Here is a 19,536-nt window from a genome sequence, read left to right as displayed (position 1 = left end):
TTGTATTTTCCTCTCCATTGGACAATTCCCGTGAAACCACTGTTGCAAGGTCTCGTATTCATACCCTCCAAAATCTCCTATGAATAAAGGGACATCCAAAAAGATTCTCAACTTTCCAATGTTCAGTAGAGACATGATGTGGTAAGCTTAGAATGAAACCCCTTGAATTGTATCATCACTTTGATGAAGAACGTCGTGATGACCATTCATCCTCCAGCCTCAAAAATTCAGGTCTTTCAAGACAGACAATGCAATAACTCCATGCCTCCAAACGCCTTCCCAACTCAGAACCACCAATAATCATACACAACATCCCATACCCCCACCTCAATACCTCCACCCAACCCCAATCCTCTCCGATCCTGGCCCATACTGCGCATCACTCGTCCCACACCTCTCTCCATAAAGACTGTTATTCCTACACTCGAAAGAGCAGTACTCGTGCGTGTAGGTGAGCTGTACATTCCTTCGATTCGGAAGACATTCTCGTGGTATCTGAAATGGTACACCAGGACGAGTGAATTCAGCTGGGTCGTTGATTCTTTGCAGCTGATCGTAAATGCGGTAGCAGTTAGCGCCTGCCATGAGTTTTCGATGTCCACATGGTGACTCTACAAGCCAGAACATACACATGGCGTGAGGATAGACACTCGTCGAATTAGGACTTGGACTTTGTAGAAAGGTGTTGGGGAAGTGAGAATTGCTAATCCTGATCCTTCGAAAAGGGCCAGAGCGGAGGAATTACTGAGATACATATGAGTGCAACCCATAAGTCCCTCATTGATGGCATGATCATCTGGGAATCGAACGTGGCACTGATGCTCCGAAGTATTCGCAACACGCGAGACGATGAGTAGGTCTGCGTTGGCCAAGAATTGGATTTGATTCTTTCCTTCTGATCCCCTCACTATGCTTCAAACACTGGTATCGTCGAAGTGACTCCATTGGGGCCTTGCCCGAGTGACCGCTGAGGAAAAGCGCTCTCTACCGTGATTGCACTATGAGTGATTGCAAAATCACGGCAAGGTGGGCGATGACTAGAGAGTACAAAGTGTTAAGGACTAGACTGGGCGAAGTACTGCAGGTTTTACAAACTCATTGTACTCACTTGCAAACTTCTTAGTAGCGTTAGGCAGGTTGTTCGTGAGTTTGAACATTGTTCGTGTTTGATAGGAGGACTTTTAGACTGGGTAAATGTATATGAACATGCCGCGAGTTTGCAACAAACGACTGGTGGCTGTGTAACACCGAGGGGCAATCCCAATGTTTGCAAAAATGTCACGTGGAACCCGTCCTGCAAAATGCCCAAGTAAAGATAGCTAATGAAGTGATAACGCTGCCAAAAGGTATTTGAAATTGATCGATGATATAACAAGCAAAGTCTATGTGGGTATTGTGTCTAATGAAATTGTCAAGGAGCTTCAGGATATAAGCGCTCGTAATGTCTTGAGGCCGACTGGATTTCTTCCTCTGAGGGAACGCGTCCAAACCAATTGCCAGAATTTGAAGTTGTTATGGTCGTTGACTTCTCAATCAACTCGTCGGTCACAGATTGGACATCCAATTCGAGGTAATTCCTCAGAAATTCTCCAACCTCCGTGTTCTCGTGATTGCCATGTAGAGCATCGGTACCTTTCGAGCCGTAAATGTTGACATCGACTGCTGAATGACCATGGGTTGACCAGCCAATCTGTGCTCGACGACTGACCATATCCGCAAAAGTGTAGGAACTGAGAAGGGGGATGTCTATTACTCGTTGGATCTCCTCCGGAGTGGCATCTTGAATACCCAGCCCTTTCTGGACTAGTTCCTCGTTGATGTACTTCTCTAGGCTGGCCTTTCGAGTTTCATCATCTTCAAGACTATTGCTGTGATCGACCGTCTGACCGATATGTGATCGAAGCTGCGAAGAAAGATAAGAGGCAGAGTGAGAAACGTTAGCGAGGACTTGAGGATACCACCCATAGTGAGGATATTCTGGGTGCAACTCTGTAAAGCATTAGTAAATAGTTCACCAAAAAAGAAAATATAGTCATACGTCTCGCAACAGAAAGACCCCCAGTTTCATGATCGGAAGTTGCCACGAGGACTCCTTCTACCTCGGACTCGTCTAGAAATTCCACAACGGTTGCAAAAGCTCGGTCATAACCGAGAACTTCATTGACTTGTGCAGCAGGGTCATTGCCGTGACCAGCATGATCAATTCTGCTAGCTTCGATCATGAGAAAAAATCCCTTTTCGCTGTCCTTGGTCGCAGCGGTAAGAGCATTCAAGGCAGTTCGAGCCATCTCCTCCAGTGAAGGGTATACATCGTTCATGTTGCGTCGATCAATTTCATACGGAATATCGTGTTCAGCAAAGAGTCCAAGTAACGGCAGCTCAACGTTATAGCCAAGCTTCAGATTATCGAAATCTTTCCGGCTGTCAATGTAGTTCCACCCGAAGCTTTCTTGAGCAAGTTTTGTGATATCTCTATCGTCCTCGCGACAACTGCCGTCAGTGGTATTTGGTAAGAAATGGCAACGACCTCCTCCAAGCATGAGATCAACCACTAAAAGTTCTTAGCTTCCTGTACAATGAGAGTTTTCACATGGTCACTTACCTCGTCCAAGAGGATGTTCTCCAACTTCTTGCTGGGCAATTGAGTCCTCTTCTGACCTTAATCTGACATGAGATGCAAAACAAGCAGGTGTTGCATCTGTAATGTCCGTTGTAACCACCAGACCAGTCATGTAGCCAGCCCTCTTTGCAGCTTCAAGTACAGTGCCGCAAGGTGTTTGATCAGGGAGCATGGAAATAGCTCCATTATAGCTCTTCAACCCACAAGAAAAGGCCGTTGCACCCGCTGCCGAGTCCGTAACATAGCTGCTTGTTGATCTAGTGCGAGAGGATCCGATAAAGTGTTGATCGAGAACCAGGACATCGCCGTAGGGAAGGGAACCTCTATTGTTAGCCAACATTTCGGGATGGTGACATGAATCTCACCTTGAAATTGTCTGAAGCTTCGAGTCATTGACAAACTCGCAGGACCCATTCCATCAGAGACCATGAAGATCAGATTCCGCTTTCCTGCAGGCTTCGAGTTCTTGCCATCCTCAGACGTTGTTTGGTGTTGGGACAATACAGCTAGAACAATGACTGCAGCAGTTGCGATGACTGCCCAGGTAAATAATCCAACCTCTCTCCAGAAGTGAGACCGATTCTGAGGAGCTGAGAAGGATTTTTGTCCAGTCAAAAGAGCTGTGTCTTCGTCTGCGGCGCGTTCCTCGGAATGTATCGAGGACCCCCTCCTGTCTGCAAATAGAGGTTCGTTCGGAGCCATGGTTGCGGTTCTTCCAGTCGTTCTGGAGATGCGAAAGCTTCACAGGCAAGCTTCGATCGTGAATGTGGAAAGAGGTGCAGCAGCACCTTCAGGTACAAGACTGTGAGACTGTAGGCTTTAGTGTCTAAGACATTTTGGTATGAGTAGTTGCACGAGTCGGGCAGTCGCGGGTAAGACGCGAGGTAGAGGTTTCGTGGTATCACGAGGTGATAGCAGATGATACGGACAGGGTTCATGCAACAATCATGTGCAGGTACCATCTCGAGGAATGCCTTTTTAATAGGTGCATGAGAAAAATTATTGTTTTCTTACAGGCCGGCGAAGAGCCCGCGGCTGGAGAGCCCAACAATACGATAGCCTATGGGCTAGAAGCTCTAGGCTGAAGGGTTCACATCCGCAATTCACCCTTGACTTTTCGGCGTTGGACTTTTCCCAGGGACGTTAGTCGGCAGCTTGGGTTGTACCAGCGAGAGAGTCGTGACTTTGAGTAGATGTCATGGCTCATTATCTCTGGCGCAATCCTCCATGCAATTGTCACCTATTATAAGAGTGATACATGGGCTTTGTAGCAAATGGCGCTGTTTTTCAGGAACAGCCCTCACAAGTGTAGAGTATGTTGAAGCTAGATCAAGAGTCACTTTTCTCATTACGTCTCCAATTATAAGCATATCCAGAAATGTTGGAGGTCGGCCTGATTTGAGATTCATGAGCTCATAAATAATTTGTGCTCTTGAGTCGAGCTATAAAGGTATTCAGATGAAAGAATTTTGACAAACCAAAGTTGAGAGACCAAAAAAGCTGAGAGAAAGGAATCAGGAAAGAAAGGAGTGATGGGCAAAACATAATTTTTTGAGAAAAGATTCGTCATGAGATCTATTCTTGAGACTTCCACGGCTCTCCATGCATCATGACTCTTGGAAACTTCTGCACACACATCATGATCTGTAGCAAGATATGAAGCCTCGAGGGCAATCAAGGTGTATCAGGCAATCGAATTCTCGTGGTTCATAGGAAGCCCTAAGCGCAGCTAAAACCTGCTGCTCCATGCAAATCCGCCCCAACGAACACCCAAAGCAACCGCGTCAATATCCCGACCCTAATGCTTCTTTTGCTGAGACTCCTTGAGAACCTTCTTGACAATCTTTTGCTCCTCAATCAAGAAAGCTCGAACGATACGATCCCGGACGCAGTTGGCACATCTTGAACCTCCGTAGGCACGTTGAACGGTCTTCTTTGGTCGGGAGACTTGGGAGTATTCGCGAGGTCGGAGAGCAGGGATCTGTAAGAAATATGTTAGCAAAAGTCCCATACGTCCTTTAGGAGCCTCCATTGCAGACGCTGGTTGGCGAGCATGCATTCGATATCCCAACTTCTGAACATTTTCGAGGTGATAGGACAAAGACGCCGTTTGTTGTGTCATGTTCGCCAGTTTGGTCCTCCCAGTTCCCGTCTTGATGCTCATCAAGTAGCTTTCACCAGACCCTCAATCGTATGCCTTGCTTTCGTCCATGCTCGCAATAGTTCTGAAATCACTTACACCTGGGAGTTTGATACCGCAGTCTCCGCACTTTGGCGCAGTTCCGGCCTTCTTGATGTGGAGGTATCGAAGTTCGCCGCCGGGTGTCTTAACAACACGAACTTTGTTGGATCGTGTGTTGTATCTGATCTTGATTAATTCGCTGACCTGAACTACCTGATCACCCAGAACTCACGGGTTGCGACGTCTGTATGTTAATCTGTTGGACGCCATTTCTGCGGTTGGTGGTCGAAATTGATTGAGGTCGTTGTCGCGATTCTGGCGATCTGATATGAGAACTTTTGAAATTCTCTAACTGTGTGGAAAGGCTAAGCTAGATCAGGCATGTTAAGCGAGAGGTGGGACAAGACTTGGTGCCTTGAAACTGGGGCAAGAAATTCAGGCATCTTAGCATCTTGAGAAATACGCTAATTCAAAATAAACTGCGTCTAGATAGATAATTTTGAGTTCATTTGCGACTGCGACAATCTCCCTCCACAATCACTTCATCCATCAAGCGGAGACTGGGAGATTATCGACGTCTCATCACGATGTCCTCAATACCTCCTCCCCCTCCACCTGGATGGAGCTCCGGGCCTCCTTCGATGGGCGCGCCTCCTGGAGCTCCTCCACCACCTGGATATAGGCCTCCAGCGGACCCTCAGGTGGCCAAATTCGCACAGAAGAAGAAGGAATGGTTACGATCACAACGAAATCGATTCGGCGAGAAGAGGAAGGGCGGCTTCGTTGAAACGCAGAAGGCTGATATGCCACCGGAGCATCTTCGAAAGATCGTGAAAGATATCGGAGATGTTTCTCAGAAAAAGTTCAGCAGCGACAAGCGCAGTTATCTTGGAGCCCTGAAATACATGCCTCACGCCGTTATGAAGCTATTGGAGAATATGCCGATGCCCTGGGAGTCAGCGAGGGAGGTCAAGGTTCTATATCACGTTAATGGCTGTCTGACGTTAGTCAACGAAACACCGAGAGTCATTGAGCCGGTCTTCCACGCACAATGGGCTACGATGTGGATGTGTATGAGGAGAGAGAAGAGCGACCGAAGACATTTCAAGAGAATGCGATTCCCACCCTTCGATGACGAAGAGCCACCTCTTTCCTGGTCCGAGAACATTGAAGATGTTGAGCCTTTGGAACCGATTCAGATGGAACTTGACGAAAACGAAGATGGAGCTGTTTTCGAGTGGCTCTACGAGAATCGGCCTCTTCTTGATACTCCACATGTGAATGGTCCAAGTTACAAGGAATGGAACCTCACACTTCCTCAGATGGCAACTTTATATCGACTGAGTCACCAGCTTCTGAGTGATCTTGTTGATAAGAACTACTTTCACATGTTTGAGCTGAACAGCTTCTTGACAGCGAAGGCGTTGAATGTTGCTATCCCTGGAGGACCAAGATTCGAACCACTGTACAAAGACGTTGATCCCAACGACGAAGACTTTGGCGAATTCAATGCCATCGATCGTATCATTTTCCGCGCACCCATCCGTACAGAATACCGGGTAGCGTTTCCTTTCTTGTACAATTCTTTGCCACGCAGCGTGAAGCTGTCTTGGTATTCACATCCTCAAATTGTGTATGTTCGCGCTGAGGATCCGAGTTTACCAGCTTTCTATTTCGACCCTGTCATTAATCCCATTTCATCGAGATCTGTTGCACCGAAGAACATAACTGTCAGCCACGAGGACGAGATTTTCGGCCCAGGAAACAACGAAGAGCCAGAGGAGAATGCTTTCGAACTCCCTGAAGATGTCGAACCGTTTCTGGCCGACGAAGAGTTGTACACAGACGAGACTGCTTCTGCAATTGCGCTATGGTGGGCTCCTTTCCCATTTGACCGACGTTCGGGACGCATGGTCCGAGCACAAGACGTGCCCCTCGTAAAACAGTGGTATCTTGAGCATTGCCCACAAGGCCAGCCAGTGAAGGTACGAGTATCGTATCAAAAGCTACTGAAGACTTATGTCTTGAATGAGCTCCACAAAAAGAAGCCAAAGGCGCAAAACAAGCAAAGTCTGATGAAGTCGCTGAAACAAACCAAATTCTTTCAGCAGACCACGATCGATTGGGTTGAAGCTGGTCTTCAAGTTTGTCGCCAGGGTTTCAACATGCTCAACCTCTTGATCCATCGAAAGAACTTGACCTACCTCCATCTCGATTACAACTTCAACCTCAAGCCAGTCAAGACACTTACCACCAAAGAGCGAAAGAAGTCTCGCTTTGGAAATGCCTTCCATCTCATGCGTGAGATTTTGAAGTTAACGAAGTTGATTGTCGACGCCCAGGTTCAGTACCGACTTGGTAACATCGATGCATTCCAGCTCGCAGATGGTATCTTGTATGCCTTTAATCATGTTGGCCAGCTGACTGGGATGTATCGATACAAGTACAAGCTCATGCATCAGATTCGATCGTGTAAGGATCTGAAGCATTTAATCTATTATCGGTTCAATTCGGGCCCTGTCGGCAAAGGCCCCGGATGTGGTTTCTGGGCTCCTGCTTGGAGAGTCTGGCTCTTCTTCATGCGAGGGATCATTCCCTTGCTTGAGCGATGGCTTGGAAACTTGCTTTCCCGACAATTTGAAGGTAGACACAGTAAAGGTGTCGCCAAAACTGTAACGAAGCAGCGTGTGGAGTCACATTTCGACCTTGAGCTCCGCGCCTCAGTCATGGCTGACTTGATGGACATGATGCCCGAGGGAATTAAGCAAAACAAAGTCAATACTGTCTTACAGCATCTCTCCGAAGCATGGCGATGCTGGAAGAGTAACATTCCTTGGAAGGTCCCTGGTTTGCCAGCCCCTATCGAGAATATCATCTTGCGTTATGTGAAGAGCAAAGCAGATTGGTGGATTTCTGTGGCCCATTACAACAGAGAACGTATTCGCAGAGGTGCTACCGTTGATAAGACAGTCGCGAAGAAGAACCTAGGGCGCCTCACTCGACTATGGCTCAAGGCTGAGCAAGAACGCCAACACAATTACATGAAGGACGGGCCTTATGTATCGTCTGAAGAGGCTGTCGCAATTTACACCACTACCGTTCATTGGCTCGAATCACGAAAATTCTCCCCCATTCCTTTCCCCAGCGTCTCTTACAAGCACGACACCAAGATTCTTATTCTGGCCCTAGAGCGATTGCGAGAAGCTTATTCCGTCAAAGGCCGCCTGAACCAAAGCCAACGTGAAGAGCTTGCTTTGATTGAGCAAGCTTACGATAGTCCCGGAACCACACTGGAGAGAATTAAAAGATTCCTTCTTACTCAACGAGCATTCAAGGAAGTTGGTATCGACATGAATGATAACTACAGTACCATCAACCCTGTCTACGACATTGAGCCAATTGAAAAAATAAGCGACGCCTATCTTGATCAGTACCTTTGGTATCAAGCAGACCAGCGCCATTTGTTCCCTGCGTGGATCAAACCTTCTGATTCTGAAGTCCCGCCATTGCTTACTTACAAGTGGGCTCAGGGTATCAACAACCTTGACAAGGTCTGGGAGAGTGCTGATGGAGAATGCAACGTCATGATTGAGACCCAGCTTTCCAAGGTGTACGAGAAGATCGATCTAACTCTTCTTAATCGCTTGTTGAGACTTATCATGGACCACAATCTTGCTGATTATATCTCATCGAAGAACAATGTTCAGCTCACCTACAAAGATATGAATCACGTAAACAGCTATGGAATGATCCGTGGTCTCCAATTCTCAGCATTCGTATTTCAATATTACGGACTTGTCCTTGACCTACTCTTGCTAGGTCTCCAGCGCGCGAGCGAGATTGCAGGTCCACCTCAAAGCCCGAACGATTTCCTCCAGTTTCGCGATCGGGATACGGAGACCAGGCATCCAATTAGATTGTATACAAGATACATCGATCGAATCTGGGTGTTCTTTCGCTTCACAGCTGACGAGTCAAGAGACCTTATTCAGCGCTTTCTCACTGAGCAGCCAGATCCCAATTTCGAGAACGTGATCGGTTACAGAAACAAGAAGTGTTGGCCCAGAGACTCGCGGATGCGACTCATGAGACACGATGTCAACCTTGGGCGAGCTGTATTCTGGGACTTGAAGAACAGATTACCTAGATCTGTGACTACAATCGAATGGGATGATACCTTCGCAAGTGTTTACAGCAGAGATAATCCCAATCTCCTGTTCTCCATGTGTGGCTTTGAGGTCCGAATTCTTCCCAAGATTCGTAACCAGAACGACGAATTCCCGGTCAAAGACAGCGTTTGGTCTCTAGTCGACAATACAAGTAAGGAGAGGACCGCGCATGCTTTCCTGCAGGTCACAGAGGAAGACATTGCTAAATTTAATAACCGCATCCGTCAAATCCTCATGTCTTCTGGATCAACCACTTTCACTAAAATCGCCAACAAGTGGAATACCAGCTTGATTGCTCTTTTCACTTACTATCGTGAGGCAGCAGTCTCGACTGTCAATTTGCTTGACACCATTGTGAAGTGCGAGACGAAGATTCAGACCAGAGTAAAGATTGGTTTGAATTCGAAGATGCCTTCCAGGTTCCCACCAGCAGTCTTCTATACGCCAAAGGAATTGGGTGGCTTGGGTATGATCTCAGGTTCTCACATCCTCATTCCAACGAGCGACAAGCGGTGGTCAAAGCAAACAGATAGTGGCGTTACCCATTACCGGGCTGGTATGACCCACGATGAGGAGACTCTGATTCCCAACATCTTCAGATACATTATCCCGTGGGAGGCTGAATTCATCGACTCGCAACGGGTATGGACCGAGTATTCTCAGAAGCGACAGGAAGCCAATCAACAGAATCGACGACTCACACTCGAGGACTTAGAAGACAGCTGGGACCGTGGTTTGCCCCGTATCAACACTCTGTTCCAGAAGGACAGAAGCACTTTGAGTTTTGACAAGGGATTCCGAGCCCGAACTGAGTTCAAGACGTATCAACTTATGAAGAGTAATCCATTTTGGTGGACTAGTCAACGTCACGATGGAAAGCTATGGAACTTAAATGCTTATCGGACAGATGTGATCCAAGCACTTGGTGGTGTCGAAACAATCTTAGAGCACACTCTGTTCAAAGCCACTGCGTTCCCATCCTGGGAAGGTTTGTTTTGGGAGAAGGCTTCAGGCTTCGAAGAGGTAAGCTCGTTCTCCGTACCTTTGAATGCTCTGCGCTAACATGGTGATTAGTCTATGAAGTTTAAGAAATTGACCAACGCCCAGAGGTCTGGTTTGAACCAGATCCCTAACCGTCGCTTCACTCTATGGTGGTCACCAACGATTAACAGAGCTAACGTATACGTTGGTTTCCAAGTGCAACTGGACCTGACGGGTATTTTCCTCCACGGAAAGATTCCGACCCTTAAAATTTCTTTGATCCAGATCTTCAGAGCCCATTTGTGGCAAAAGATCCACGAGTCCGTGGTGATGGATTTGTGTCAAGTATTTGACCAGGGTGAGTAATTTCCTAATCCTTGAAACAAGCGCATACTAATTCGTTTGACAGAACTTGAGCAACTTGGTATTGAGACTGTGCAAAAGGAAACCATCCATCCCAGAAAGTCGTACAAGATGAACAGTTCTTGTGCAGACATTCTGCTATTTGCAAGTCACAAATGGAACGTCACCAGGCCATCCATCCTATTCGACACGAAGGACGTGATTGAGCCCACGACCACCAATAAATTCTGGGTTGATGTCCAGCTCCGTTATGGAGATTATGATTCCCACGATATTGAACGATACGTGCGTGCGAAGTACCTCGACTACACAACAGATAGCATGAGCATTTATCCTTCTGCTACTGGTCTCATGATCGGTATCGATCTTGCGTACAATCTTTACTCGGCTTATGGTCAATACTTCCCAGGTCTGAAGACGCTCATTCAACAGGCTATGGCGAAGATCATGAAAGCAAACCCTGCCTTGTATGTGCTCAGAGAACGTATCAGAAAGGGTCTCCAGCTCTATGCTTCTGAAAGCAACCAAGAGTTCTTGAATTCTCAAAATTACTCAGAGCTATTCAGCAACCAGATCCAGCTGTTCATCGACGACACCAATGTCTATCGAGTCACAATTCACAAAACTTTCGAAGGCAATTTGACTACGAAACCCATCAACGGCGCAATCTTCATTTTCAATCCACGTACTGGTCAACTGTTCCTCAAGATCATTCACACGAGTGTTTGGGCTGGTCAGAAACGTCTTGGTCAATTGGCTAAATGGAAGACTGCCGAAGAAGTCGCTGCTCTGATTCGATCCCTACCTGTTGAAGAACAGCCGAAACAGTTGATTGTCACTCGAAAGGGTCTTCTCGATCCTCTTGAAGTGCATCTTCTAGACTTCCCCAACATTTCAATTAGGGCCTCTGAGCTCCAATTACCATTCCAAGCTGCCATGAAGGTCGAAAAGCTTGGTGACATGATTCTTCGAGCTACCGAGCCACAGATGGTTCTATTCAACTTGTACGATGAATGGTTGAAGTCCATTTCTTCATACACGGCGTTTTCTCGACTGGTCTTGATCTTACGTGCTCTTCATGTGAACCAAGACAAGACGAAATTGCTACTGAGACCAGACAAGACCGTCATCACCCAAGAACATCACATTTGGCCAAGTCTGTCAGATGAGGATTGGATCAAGGTTGAGACGCAATTACGAGATCTCATCCTAAATGACTACGGCAAGAAGAACAATGTCAACACTTCAAGCTTGACCATGAGTGAAGTTCGAGACATTATTCTCGGAATGGAAATTAGCGCCCCGTCAATGCAGCGTCAACAAGCAGCGGAGATCGAGAAGCAACAACAAGAACAGCAACAGCTCACGGCTGTGACCACCAAGACACAAAACGTGCACGGAGAAGACATCATTGTGACTACTACTTCCCAATTCGAGCAGCAGACCTTTGCATCCAAGACTGAGTGGAGAACCCGGGCCATTGCAACCTCCAATCTTCGGACCAGAGCCAACAACATCTACATCTCATCTGACGATATCAAGGAAGATGATCACTTCACTTACATCATGCCAAAGAACATTCTGAAACGCTTCATCACGATCGCCGATTTGCGTGTCCAAGTAGCTGGTTATCTGTACGGTTCCTCTCCGCCGGACAACGATCAAGTGAAGGAGATCCAGTGCATAGTGATGGTCCCACAGATTGGTAGCACACGCGACGTCCAGCTTCCCCAGCAGCTACCACAGCATGAGTACCTGGAGCATATGGAACCCCTGGGGATCATTCACACCGTCTCCGGTAACGAGCCGCCGTACATGACCGCCATGGACGTCACCCAGCATGCTCGTCTGATGAATGTACATAAGGAATGGGATCGGAAGACGATCAGCATGACCGTGTCCTTCACGCCCGGTTCGGTGTCATTGGCTTCTTGGGCGCTGACCCCGCAAGGTTATACCTGGGGTTGTGAGAATAAGGACATGGGTTCCGATCAACCGCAAGGATTCAGCACGTCCATGGGCGAGAAGTGTCAATTACTTTTGAGCGACAAGATCCGAGGTTATTTCCTGGTTCCAGAGAACAACTCGTGGAACTACTCATTCATGGGATCAAGCTTCGCAGGATTGGAGAAGAAGAATGTGCATGTCAAGGTCGATACGCCCCTTCCGTTCTATTCAGACCAGCATCGACCCCTCCACTTTCAGAGCTTCATGGAATTGGAGGATATCTTTGTTGATCATGAGGATCCGTATGCCTAGTCGATCATATGGACTTTGATGATACTGCGAAGGACTTAATGGACAGCGCAGAGCCGATCGCACTGCTGACGGGCAAGGGAATCTGGATGGAAGGGTGGTGCGTTGGCGGTGGATCTTTGCATATGCCGGATGTCGAATCTTGGTAGCAGGCGTTTGATGGGCTGGGAATGTAGTCATAGTGTACTTTATATTACTTTTAAGCATAAAATTCAAGCGTTACCAGCGATCTTTGAAGTGTTGCAGTGCGGCTCACGGCGGCGTCTGCGATGTGTTGTAACCTTAAAGTTTGATCTGCGTTCGTGCATTTCTGTCGGCTTGGACTGGCCGAGCGTGACAGAGAGGAACATCCCATGATTCTCGTCCGAAAAAGAGGATCTCATGCGCCCTCGGCTTCTTTGAGATGGCGGGGCACCGGCTCTCATGTTCCTGAAAATCCAAATAGTACCTGGTTGTCCGAAGGGACTCGGGAGAGTGGGGAGAGAGAGAGTCGTGTATGGCGGTGGATGGTGTTGATAGTGGTCGTCCGAGGTCAGTGAATCTCCAATGAATTGGGCGGTCAATGGTCAATGGTCGTGCGTGCGTGCACTGTGCACATCCATCATCGTACATCGTATCGGAAGGCCTCCCACCTCATCCACGCGTTATGCAGGTACAATGTATGTCCAATGTCCAATGTATGCACTGTACATATTTATTTATGTCTCTCGGTTGAGGGCAGGCGGGTGGGTCAGCAAGTGCAATCTAAACATAAATTGGGAACGACCTCAGGTCTTTCCTACCTCCATCCTGACCATGACGAGACCAGAGCTTGGGGAAAACAAACAAATTGTCAATAATCGTCATCCACTTTCTTTTGATCTCTCCCTGGTCGGTCTGTGTTGGCGATGAAGGCACCAGGAGCAGCGCATTACCAAAAATTTGACCGCGACCCCTGGGACGAACGCGCTCGCGCGGTCGCGCTCAGAGGAAGTCTGGCGCTCGCATGAACACGCAATGCCACTTGGACCGGGGACAATCTTGATACCGCGCACCGAAGATCCACGATGTGAGGAAAGGAGCATCAGCACCATCATCAGCAGCAGCAGCAACAGCCGCACCCTTTCGCGCTACCCTGCACCGGCTACCTGGATTGAATTGAACGATGGCTTGGACGGACAATTACTACCTACTGTACGACCTCCTCCCACGACTGGATGGGCGTGTGGGTGGCCAATTGCAACTACTGCCGCTTTGAGGTCAAGATCGCCTCAACCTTTTCCGGGTTCCAAGATATTATTTATTATTTATCATTTATTATTTTTATATCCAGGTCCCCTCGCGCACGCCACGCTGGCCATGGATGGTGATGGGACGGACAGATGGAGGAATTGACCGCTGTGTTGATTTGTTACTACGTTCTCTCTGTCCCTCTCTTGTCCACTCTGGAAGTGCCAGCTCGTTCGTCGCCTTGCCGTGTGGCCATGGCCATCATGGTGATCCGGTGGATGTGGAATTAAGTGCGTGATGTGGATGGCGACGAGCATTGCTCTCTTGGGCGCGCCGACCCTCTTTCCTCTCGCACACCCTTTTCCCTTTTCCCTCCCTTTCTGCTTCTTCTGTTGCGCTGCTCTTCTTGCATTACTTTCGCCATTTCCGTGAGCGCTCTCCAGCAGTTCTTTTTTGGGTAATCCTGGTACGCATGACATGAGCCGGTCTGTGTCATCCCGGCGCATGTCGAGGAAAGCCGCAATTGGCAGCGAGGGACAGCAATTGGCAGAGTGGCAGAGTGGAGTGCGCGGTGGAGTGTCATGGAAGTCTTCCAGAAGGCGGCCCCTGTGGGATTGTGGGATCCTAAGATCAGACTATCTGACACTTTGGCAGCAGGGCGCTCGGGATCGACTCTGCCCTGGTCCCCTGGTCACCACCACCACCCAGGCCAGCTCGCCAGGTGTGCGTCTGCGTCCTGGTCCCTCGATGTCTCTCGATGTCCCTCCTTGTCCCTCCTGGTCCCTACCCATCCTAATCGAGCGTTGGAAATTCATGCTCTCTCCCAAAGTTGAGCCCTGGCTGTCGCCCTTGGTCCCATGGTCAATGGTCTCTGCTGCGAGCTGGCTTCGTACACGTTCCGTCTCGGCCTATGGCGAATCACTCACTGGCTTGCTTTAATTAACCATGCATTGAGAAAAGTCGGGACGAATACTTGATCGATTTAAATCCATCCCAGTCCCATCTTCTAACACGCCCTGAAGTCTCGTCGTTCCCTCTATACCACTCTCTCTTCCCCGCCGTCCGTCGTCGTCGTCGTCGTCACCGAACCCTTCTGACATACAGTGTCCCTCACTGCTACATATTGCTGCTACTGCATACCAAGTTGCTCATCTTCTGCTGGTTTCGAGTTTCATCGTCCCCTTTGCCTTTCAAATGCTTTGCTCGGGTAATCGATGAAGCTATAATACCACTGTTAAGATCAGATCCTATCCGACATTTTACGTTTCAACTGCACCGCTGCACCCTAAAACAAACGACGACTTCTAGAAAACACAAAGCGACAATCTGATTATAGCACGTCCCCCGGCCGCGGCAACCCTCGCCAGAGAGGTTGTTGCTATTTGGCAAGGCCATGTCGGTATGTCTGGACCGTTTCGGCAGGAACAGAGCCAACAGGGTCACGATGGCGCTCACAGCAATCCATATTATGCTGCGAATCCCGATTATGCTGCACATCCAGCAGAGAGCGAACATCAGCGTGTTTTCGTCCCCAATGTCCAGCTTCACGAGCAGCACATCGCCGCGCATGCACAGCAGCAGCAACAGCCGGTCCACCACGCCCAGCATCAAGTGTACGAGCACGGCATGGCTCAGTCCCCCCACTTCGGTCAACAGATGATGTATGGGCCCCCTCAACCTCAGCCGCAGCGAGTGACGGGCAAGAGGCCGCGGCCTGATGATTTGGAGCTTGAAGGTTACCCTCCGGAGGGTATGGGAGGCCAGCAACTGGGTGAGATGCACGGAATGTCCTCGCAAATGCAGCCAGGACCTTCAATGGTCAATGTGGGATACGGACCTGGACCAGTCTCGCAGCAGACCTATCACTCGCATCAACTCCCTCAACATAGAGCCAAGCAGCCACGGATGAGTGAAGGCGATTCAATGGTGGGGCCTAGTGGAGGCGCTCCGAGTGTTGTTGGTCTCGAGGGCATGCCTGCGCCAGCTCCAAGACCTCGCGGTCCAAAGTTGAAATTCACGCCCGAAGACGATGCGCTGCTTGTGGATCTGAAAGAGAACAAGTCGTTGACCTGGAAGCAAATAGCGGAATTCTTTCCTGGTCGTTCGTCAGGCACACTGCAGGTCCGGTACTGCACAAAGTTGAAGGCCAAGACCACACAGTGGACCGAGGAGACCGTGAGTCCTTAAGCTTTGCTACACCTCGAACATCTTCTAACTATCCTAGATCCAAAAACTTCGGACCGCTCTGCACGACTACGAGCAGGAGAAGTGGCGCATTGTGGCCCAGAAAGTAGGCACAGGCTTCACATCGGCAGCATGCAAGGACAAAGCCAGAGAGTTATCTGAGTTATAGCATTCAGCGTCTCCAGCAGAAGCTCCCGCTTCTGATCTTGGGGACACCGAATATTAGCTCAAAGCAAGAGGACACTTCCGATGCCCTCGAGCGTCTTGCACAGACGTTCTTCAAACCCGAACTTCACATGTCTAAACACCCGCCTCGCAACAACGCCAACCCAGACGACCACCACCACTGGATCACCAGCAACTTTGTACAAACACGCCTCTGATACTCGGCGCATCACACTACACTTCCCTTTTATCATATTTACGACATATACACTCATTCACGCGACTGGAGCGCGCCTACCCTTCACGTACATTCATTTCTTCTTCAATCTAGAACGGCTTTCCCATAATTTGTCACGCACATAACGACTTCTTGCTCCGCTGGTTGGAAAGTAGGGCTTTTGGAAGGGGGAAATGGCAAGGGGCAATCTTGCAAAAAAAAAGAGGAGCAAAAGATGCCTAAGCATATCACGGCGCAATGGGGGAAGGTAGAGCGATCTTGGAGTCTCATATATATCACTATCGCATTCTTCGAAATATACCCATCAGGAGGCCTAATTGGGACGGACGGACAAGGCAGCAGGGCGCAGACAGGGTGGCTTTTCTAATCGCATCAACCAAATTTTTTTGGTATTCATTCTCAGCTCATCAAAAGACTTCTTCTTCTACTTCTATATGTTACTTTGTTCCTAGGCTTTCAACTCATGTTTTCTTCCTGTTACAGAAATTACCTAACTTTTCTTGTCGCAAGGAAGAAACTATACCAGCCTTGCGAGGCACGTCAGCATTCTCTTTCTTCTTCGGGTCGATCTTCTTCCTGTCAGGATCAAACATCATCTTATTATTTTCCTTTCTGTTCTATTATAGGGAGGGATATTTATACTCCGGTGATGGTCTGTGGACGTGTGGAGGGGGAGGGGCCTTTTCTTTCTTTGGTTCTCACGAGGCATGATACAAGGCACAGAATTGGGATAAAGTTTTCCTTGGTGAAGCACGAACCCGAAACTGGCAGCGACTGGGATTACGACGAGAACATGAAAGGGAAAAAGAAAAGGATTATTCATCTATCATAGACGGACCGGAACTGGAACTGGAAAGGGGGGGTGTCATGGGATTGGGCAGAGAATTATTCGACAGTAGTATCCTTTCTAGTGTCAGACCAAAGAATTTGGCTGTTAAAAATAATCGGCCTTTCACGGAGTATCTTCTTGCATTATCATTTTGAGACGTTCGGTTTTTTCGGAGCCGGAAAATCGTTCGTTGCGCTGCGCGTCTGAGTTTGGGCCAAAGCATGATGCCGCGCTTCTCGAACGGCGCGGAGAAATGCACCGGAAGGACTTTTTCACTTCACTTCACAATTTCGCCGTCTTTTTTTACTCTTACAGTAGGATTACAAAGCCCTCTATCTCTCGTGCCTTGCTGCAGGTTCCCATCCAGTCAGCAAGTCAGATCAGACCTGCATGATGAAAGAGAAGATGCCGGCAGAAGATAACCGACAGGTTAGAGTATATGTTCCTCCTTTTTTTTTTCTTGCTGTTGCGCCGCCCTCACATTTGCACGTCCAAGACAGCGGTCCGGCACTTGTCGATACAGAAAGATTGAATGAATGAATTGTCAGCAGCCATCCCATAACAATCGCATCATACATCAAACCCGCTCCATCATCCATCATCCATCACTCATCACTTTCTTCTCAATGATATGACATGACGTGTTCAGCGATGAGAGGTCAGACATGCATGCAGCCTCGCTCGTCTCCGGCGCTGAGGAACCTAGCCTAGGCACCTGGACCGCACCGAGCCAGGTAGGGCGCACACTTTCTCCATGCTCCGGTGCGGGTGCTGGTTTCAGGTGCGCCGCCGTCCTATCCATACCATATGGGTATCGCATGGCAGGGGCGAGATAATCGTGCCTGGACGGCCACCCTTGCCGCATAATGGAGGCTGTTATGGAGTTTTATGACAGCGATATGCGTTAATGCGCAACCCTTCCATTGGCCGTGACGAAAGTTTGGTTTCCTCCCCTCGTTCGACGGGGGCGTAATTTTGGGGGTTCCAATTGCCGAGTTGAAGCTTCGTGCTGGTCGGCAGAAGGGTGTTCGAGAAGGGCTGTTCGAAGCTTGGTCGTGGAGCCCATTTGACTGGATGGCAAGAGTGATTGGATTTGTTTCAGCCCTCAACGGCTTTACACTACCAATGTTTCTAGTGGATATGACAGCTACGGCTGTCGCCACAGCGGGCAACACTCGGACTCTCCTCTCGATGGACAATTTCCAGAAGATGATGATGATGGTGGGGTTTTCTGGTAACGGGCGGGAAGACTTTTTCGTATGCGCGTGGGGAGTGAGTGCGAATTTTGTTTCCTGTTTCACGGTGCTGATCATTGATCTGGAAATAACCTTTTTTACTTTTCGCCTCCTTTCGCATCTCTTCGCACGACATTCTTAATTTATATTTAGATACAGCATTGTTCGGAATTCGTAAAGGATGGACGATCGAGGGGAGAAAATCTCCACCGTGACGCAACCCGCACGCGGGCAGCTCGCACCATCTGATGATTGTCGCGAGGGCAGCTTGCAAGCGTGAAAGGGGGTAGGAAATGTCAAGGTATCGAAGCGACCCGGCAGAAACAAATCTTAACGAGCAGGCGCCGGAAAGGGTTATGAACTACAAGGCCCCGGGGAAAGGGAGAGAGGGGTGCAAGTTTGCGCGTGGCTGTGGCCGTGGGAAACGGTTTGGACAAGGGACCTAGAGGCTGATGAACAGGGTGTGGAGAATAAAAAAACGTGGAGGGGCGAGGTTTGGTTTCATAGCGGGAAGACCTTATTTGAACGGATTTATGCTGAAAATGGTAGTATGTCGTCGTTGAAAGCTCTGGTCCAATCGATTGGAATTTTCGGCCTTGACGGGATGTGGTAGGCCACCGTTTGTAAGGCCTTGCTGTATGTACTTTACTTTAGCACATCAAGGCATGAAGATGTAAGCGCACTTGCAAGTTTGACAACAATTCTTCTCGGCTTCATTCTCGGCTGCATTTGCCAATTTGGCATGAGAAACTATACAAGTTGGTAAATTTGGCCAACCACTGGTTGCGGGGATGATCGAATGATGGTTCGAGATTCAATGTTTGGTAAATTGACCCTTGGTGGGGTTGGAGTTAGTGTCACCGAGCATCTTGAACGCCTTGATCGCCTCTCAAAGTCGCCACTGTAATGTGACCTGCCTGATTTTGCTTCAAAACTTCTTCCAACATTATCCTTCTGCCGTCACTGTCTTTGCGCGCTCAAGTCTGTTCGTGGCGGAAGTTGGTTCTGAACCTAGCTCCAGCTGTGCAGGTATTGCGAGTGACAAATGTGATCAGTGATCATAAAGCTAAGGACATTGGAGCCGGTGATTCGGCCCTGTTTTAAC

The 19,536-nt window shown here is 48.6% G+C and overlaps 8 protein-coding genes across 8 annotated transcripts; 4 read left to right on the top strand and 4 right to left on the bottom strand.

Annotated features, from left to right (window-relative positions):
* Positions 1-12: 12 nt before the first annotated feature.
* On the bottom strand, positions 13-698 carry LY89DRAFT_681328 (uncharacterized protein). The gene has a single exon (XM_018214262.1). The coding sequence runs from the start codon at positions 583-585 to the stop codon at positions 328-330; it is 258 nt and encodes an 85-aa protein (XP_018076331.1). The 5' UTR covers positions 586-698; the 3' UTR covers positions 13-327.
* A 424-nt stretch (positions 699-1,122) lies between these two features.
* LY89DRAFT_638079 (alkaline phosphatase) lies at positions 1,123-3,649 on the bottom strand. Its single transcript, XM_018211557.1, has 4 exons — positions 2,986-3,649; positions 2,603-2,941; positions 2,039-2,551; positions 1,123-1,989 (listed from the first exon to the last, which is right to left on the bottom strand). Exons 1-4 carry the CDS (start codon positions 3,320-3,322, stop codon positions 1,412-1,414), a joined length of 1,767 nt encoding a protein of 588 aa, XP_018076330.1. The 5' UTR covers positions 3,323-3,649; the 3' UTR covers positions 1,123-1,411.
* Positions 3,650-3,972: 323 nt separating this feature from the next.
* LY89DRAFT_608627 (60S ribosomal protein L34) lies at positions 3,973-5,072 on the bottom strand (the record flags this gene model as incomplete). The annotated part of the gene is made up of 3 exons (XM_018210504.1): positions 3,973-4,601; positions 4,860-4,983; positions 5,035-5,072. The coding sequence occupies 3 exons, from the start codon at positions 5,070-5,072 to the stop codon at positions 4,419-4,421; spliced, it is 345 nt and encodes a 114-aa protein (XP_018076329.1). The 3' UTR covers positions 3,973-4,418.
* Positions 5,073-5,318: 246 nt separating this feature from the next.
* LY89DRAFT_778319 (PROCN-domain-containing protein) lies at positions 5,319-12,799 on the top strand. The gene is made up of 3 exons (XM_018222199.1): positions 5,319-9,994; positions 10,046-10,310; positions 10,362-12,799. The coding sequence occupies exons 1-3, from the start codon at positions 5,390-5,392 to the stop codon at positions 12,572-12,574; spliced, it is 7,083 nt and encodes a 2,360-aa protein (XP_018076328.1). The 5' UTR covers positions 5,319-5,389; the 3' UTR covers positions 12,575-12,799.
* A 1,302-nt stretch (positions 12,800-14,101) lies between these two features.
* LY89DRAFT_390394 (uncharacterized protein) lies at positions 14,102-14,950 on the top strand. Its single transcript, XM_018207185.1, has one exon. It carries the CDS (start codon positions 14,258-14,260, stop codon positions 14,717-14,719), a length of 462 nt encoding a protein of 153 aa, XP_018076327.1. The 5' UTR covers positions 14,102-14,257; the 3' UTR covers positions 14,720-14,950.
* A 753-nt stretch (positions 14,951-15,703) lies between these two features.
* LY89DRAFT_694407 (uncharacterized protein) lies at positions 15,704-16,133 on the top strand (the record flags this gene model as incomplete). Its single annotated transcript, XM_018216704.1, has 2 exons — positions 15,704-15,955; positions 16,005-16,133. 2 exons carry the CDS (start codon positions 15,704-15,706, stop codon positions 16,131-16,133), a joined length of 381 nt encoding a protein of 126 aa, XP_018076326.1.
* A 371-nt stretch (positions 16,134-16,504) lies between these two features.
* LY89DRAFT_390397 (uncharacterized protein) lies at positions 16,505-17,130 on the top strand. The gene has a single exon (XM_018207186.1). The coding sequence runs from the start codon at positions 16,605-16,607 to the stop codon at positions 17,076-17,078; it is 474 nt and encodes a 157-aa protein (XP_018076325.1). The 5' UTR covers positions 16,505-16,604; the 3' UTR covers positions 17,079-17,130.
* Positions 17,131-17,894: 764 nt separating this feature from the next.
* LY89DRAFT_390382 (uncharacterized protein) lies at positions 17,895-18,845 on the bottom strand. The gene has a single exon (XM_018207184.1). The coding sequence runs from the start codon at positions 18,507-18,509 to the stop codon at positions 17,991-17,993; it is 519 nt and encodes a 172-aa protein (XP_018076324.1). The 5' UTR covers positions 18,510-18,845; the 3' UTR covers positions 17,895-17,990.
* Positions 18,846-19,536: the final 691 nt, after the last annotated feature.

This window comes from Mollisia scopiformis (assembly GCF_001500285.1).
Source record: "Mollisia scopiformis unplaced genomic scaffold LY89scaffold_4, whole genome shotgun sequence".
Lineage (NCBI taxonomy): Eukaryota > Fungi > Ascomycota > Leotiomycetes > Helotiales > Mollisiaceae > Mollisia > Mollisia scopiformis.
The sequence above is the reverse complement of the archived record's forward strand: the minus strand, read 5'-3'. Positions and strand labels throughout refer to the sequence as shown.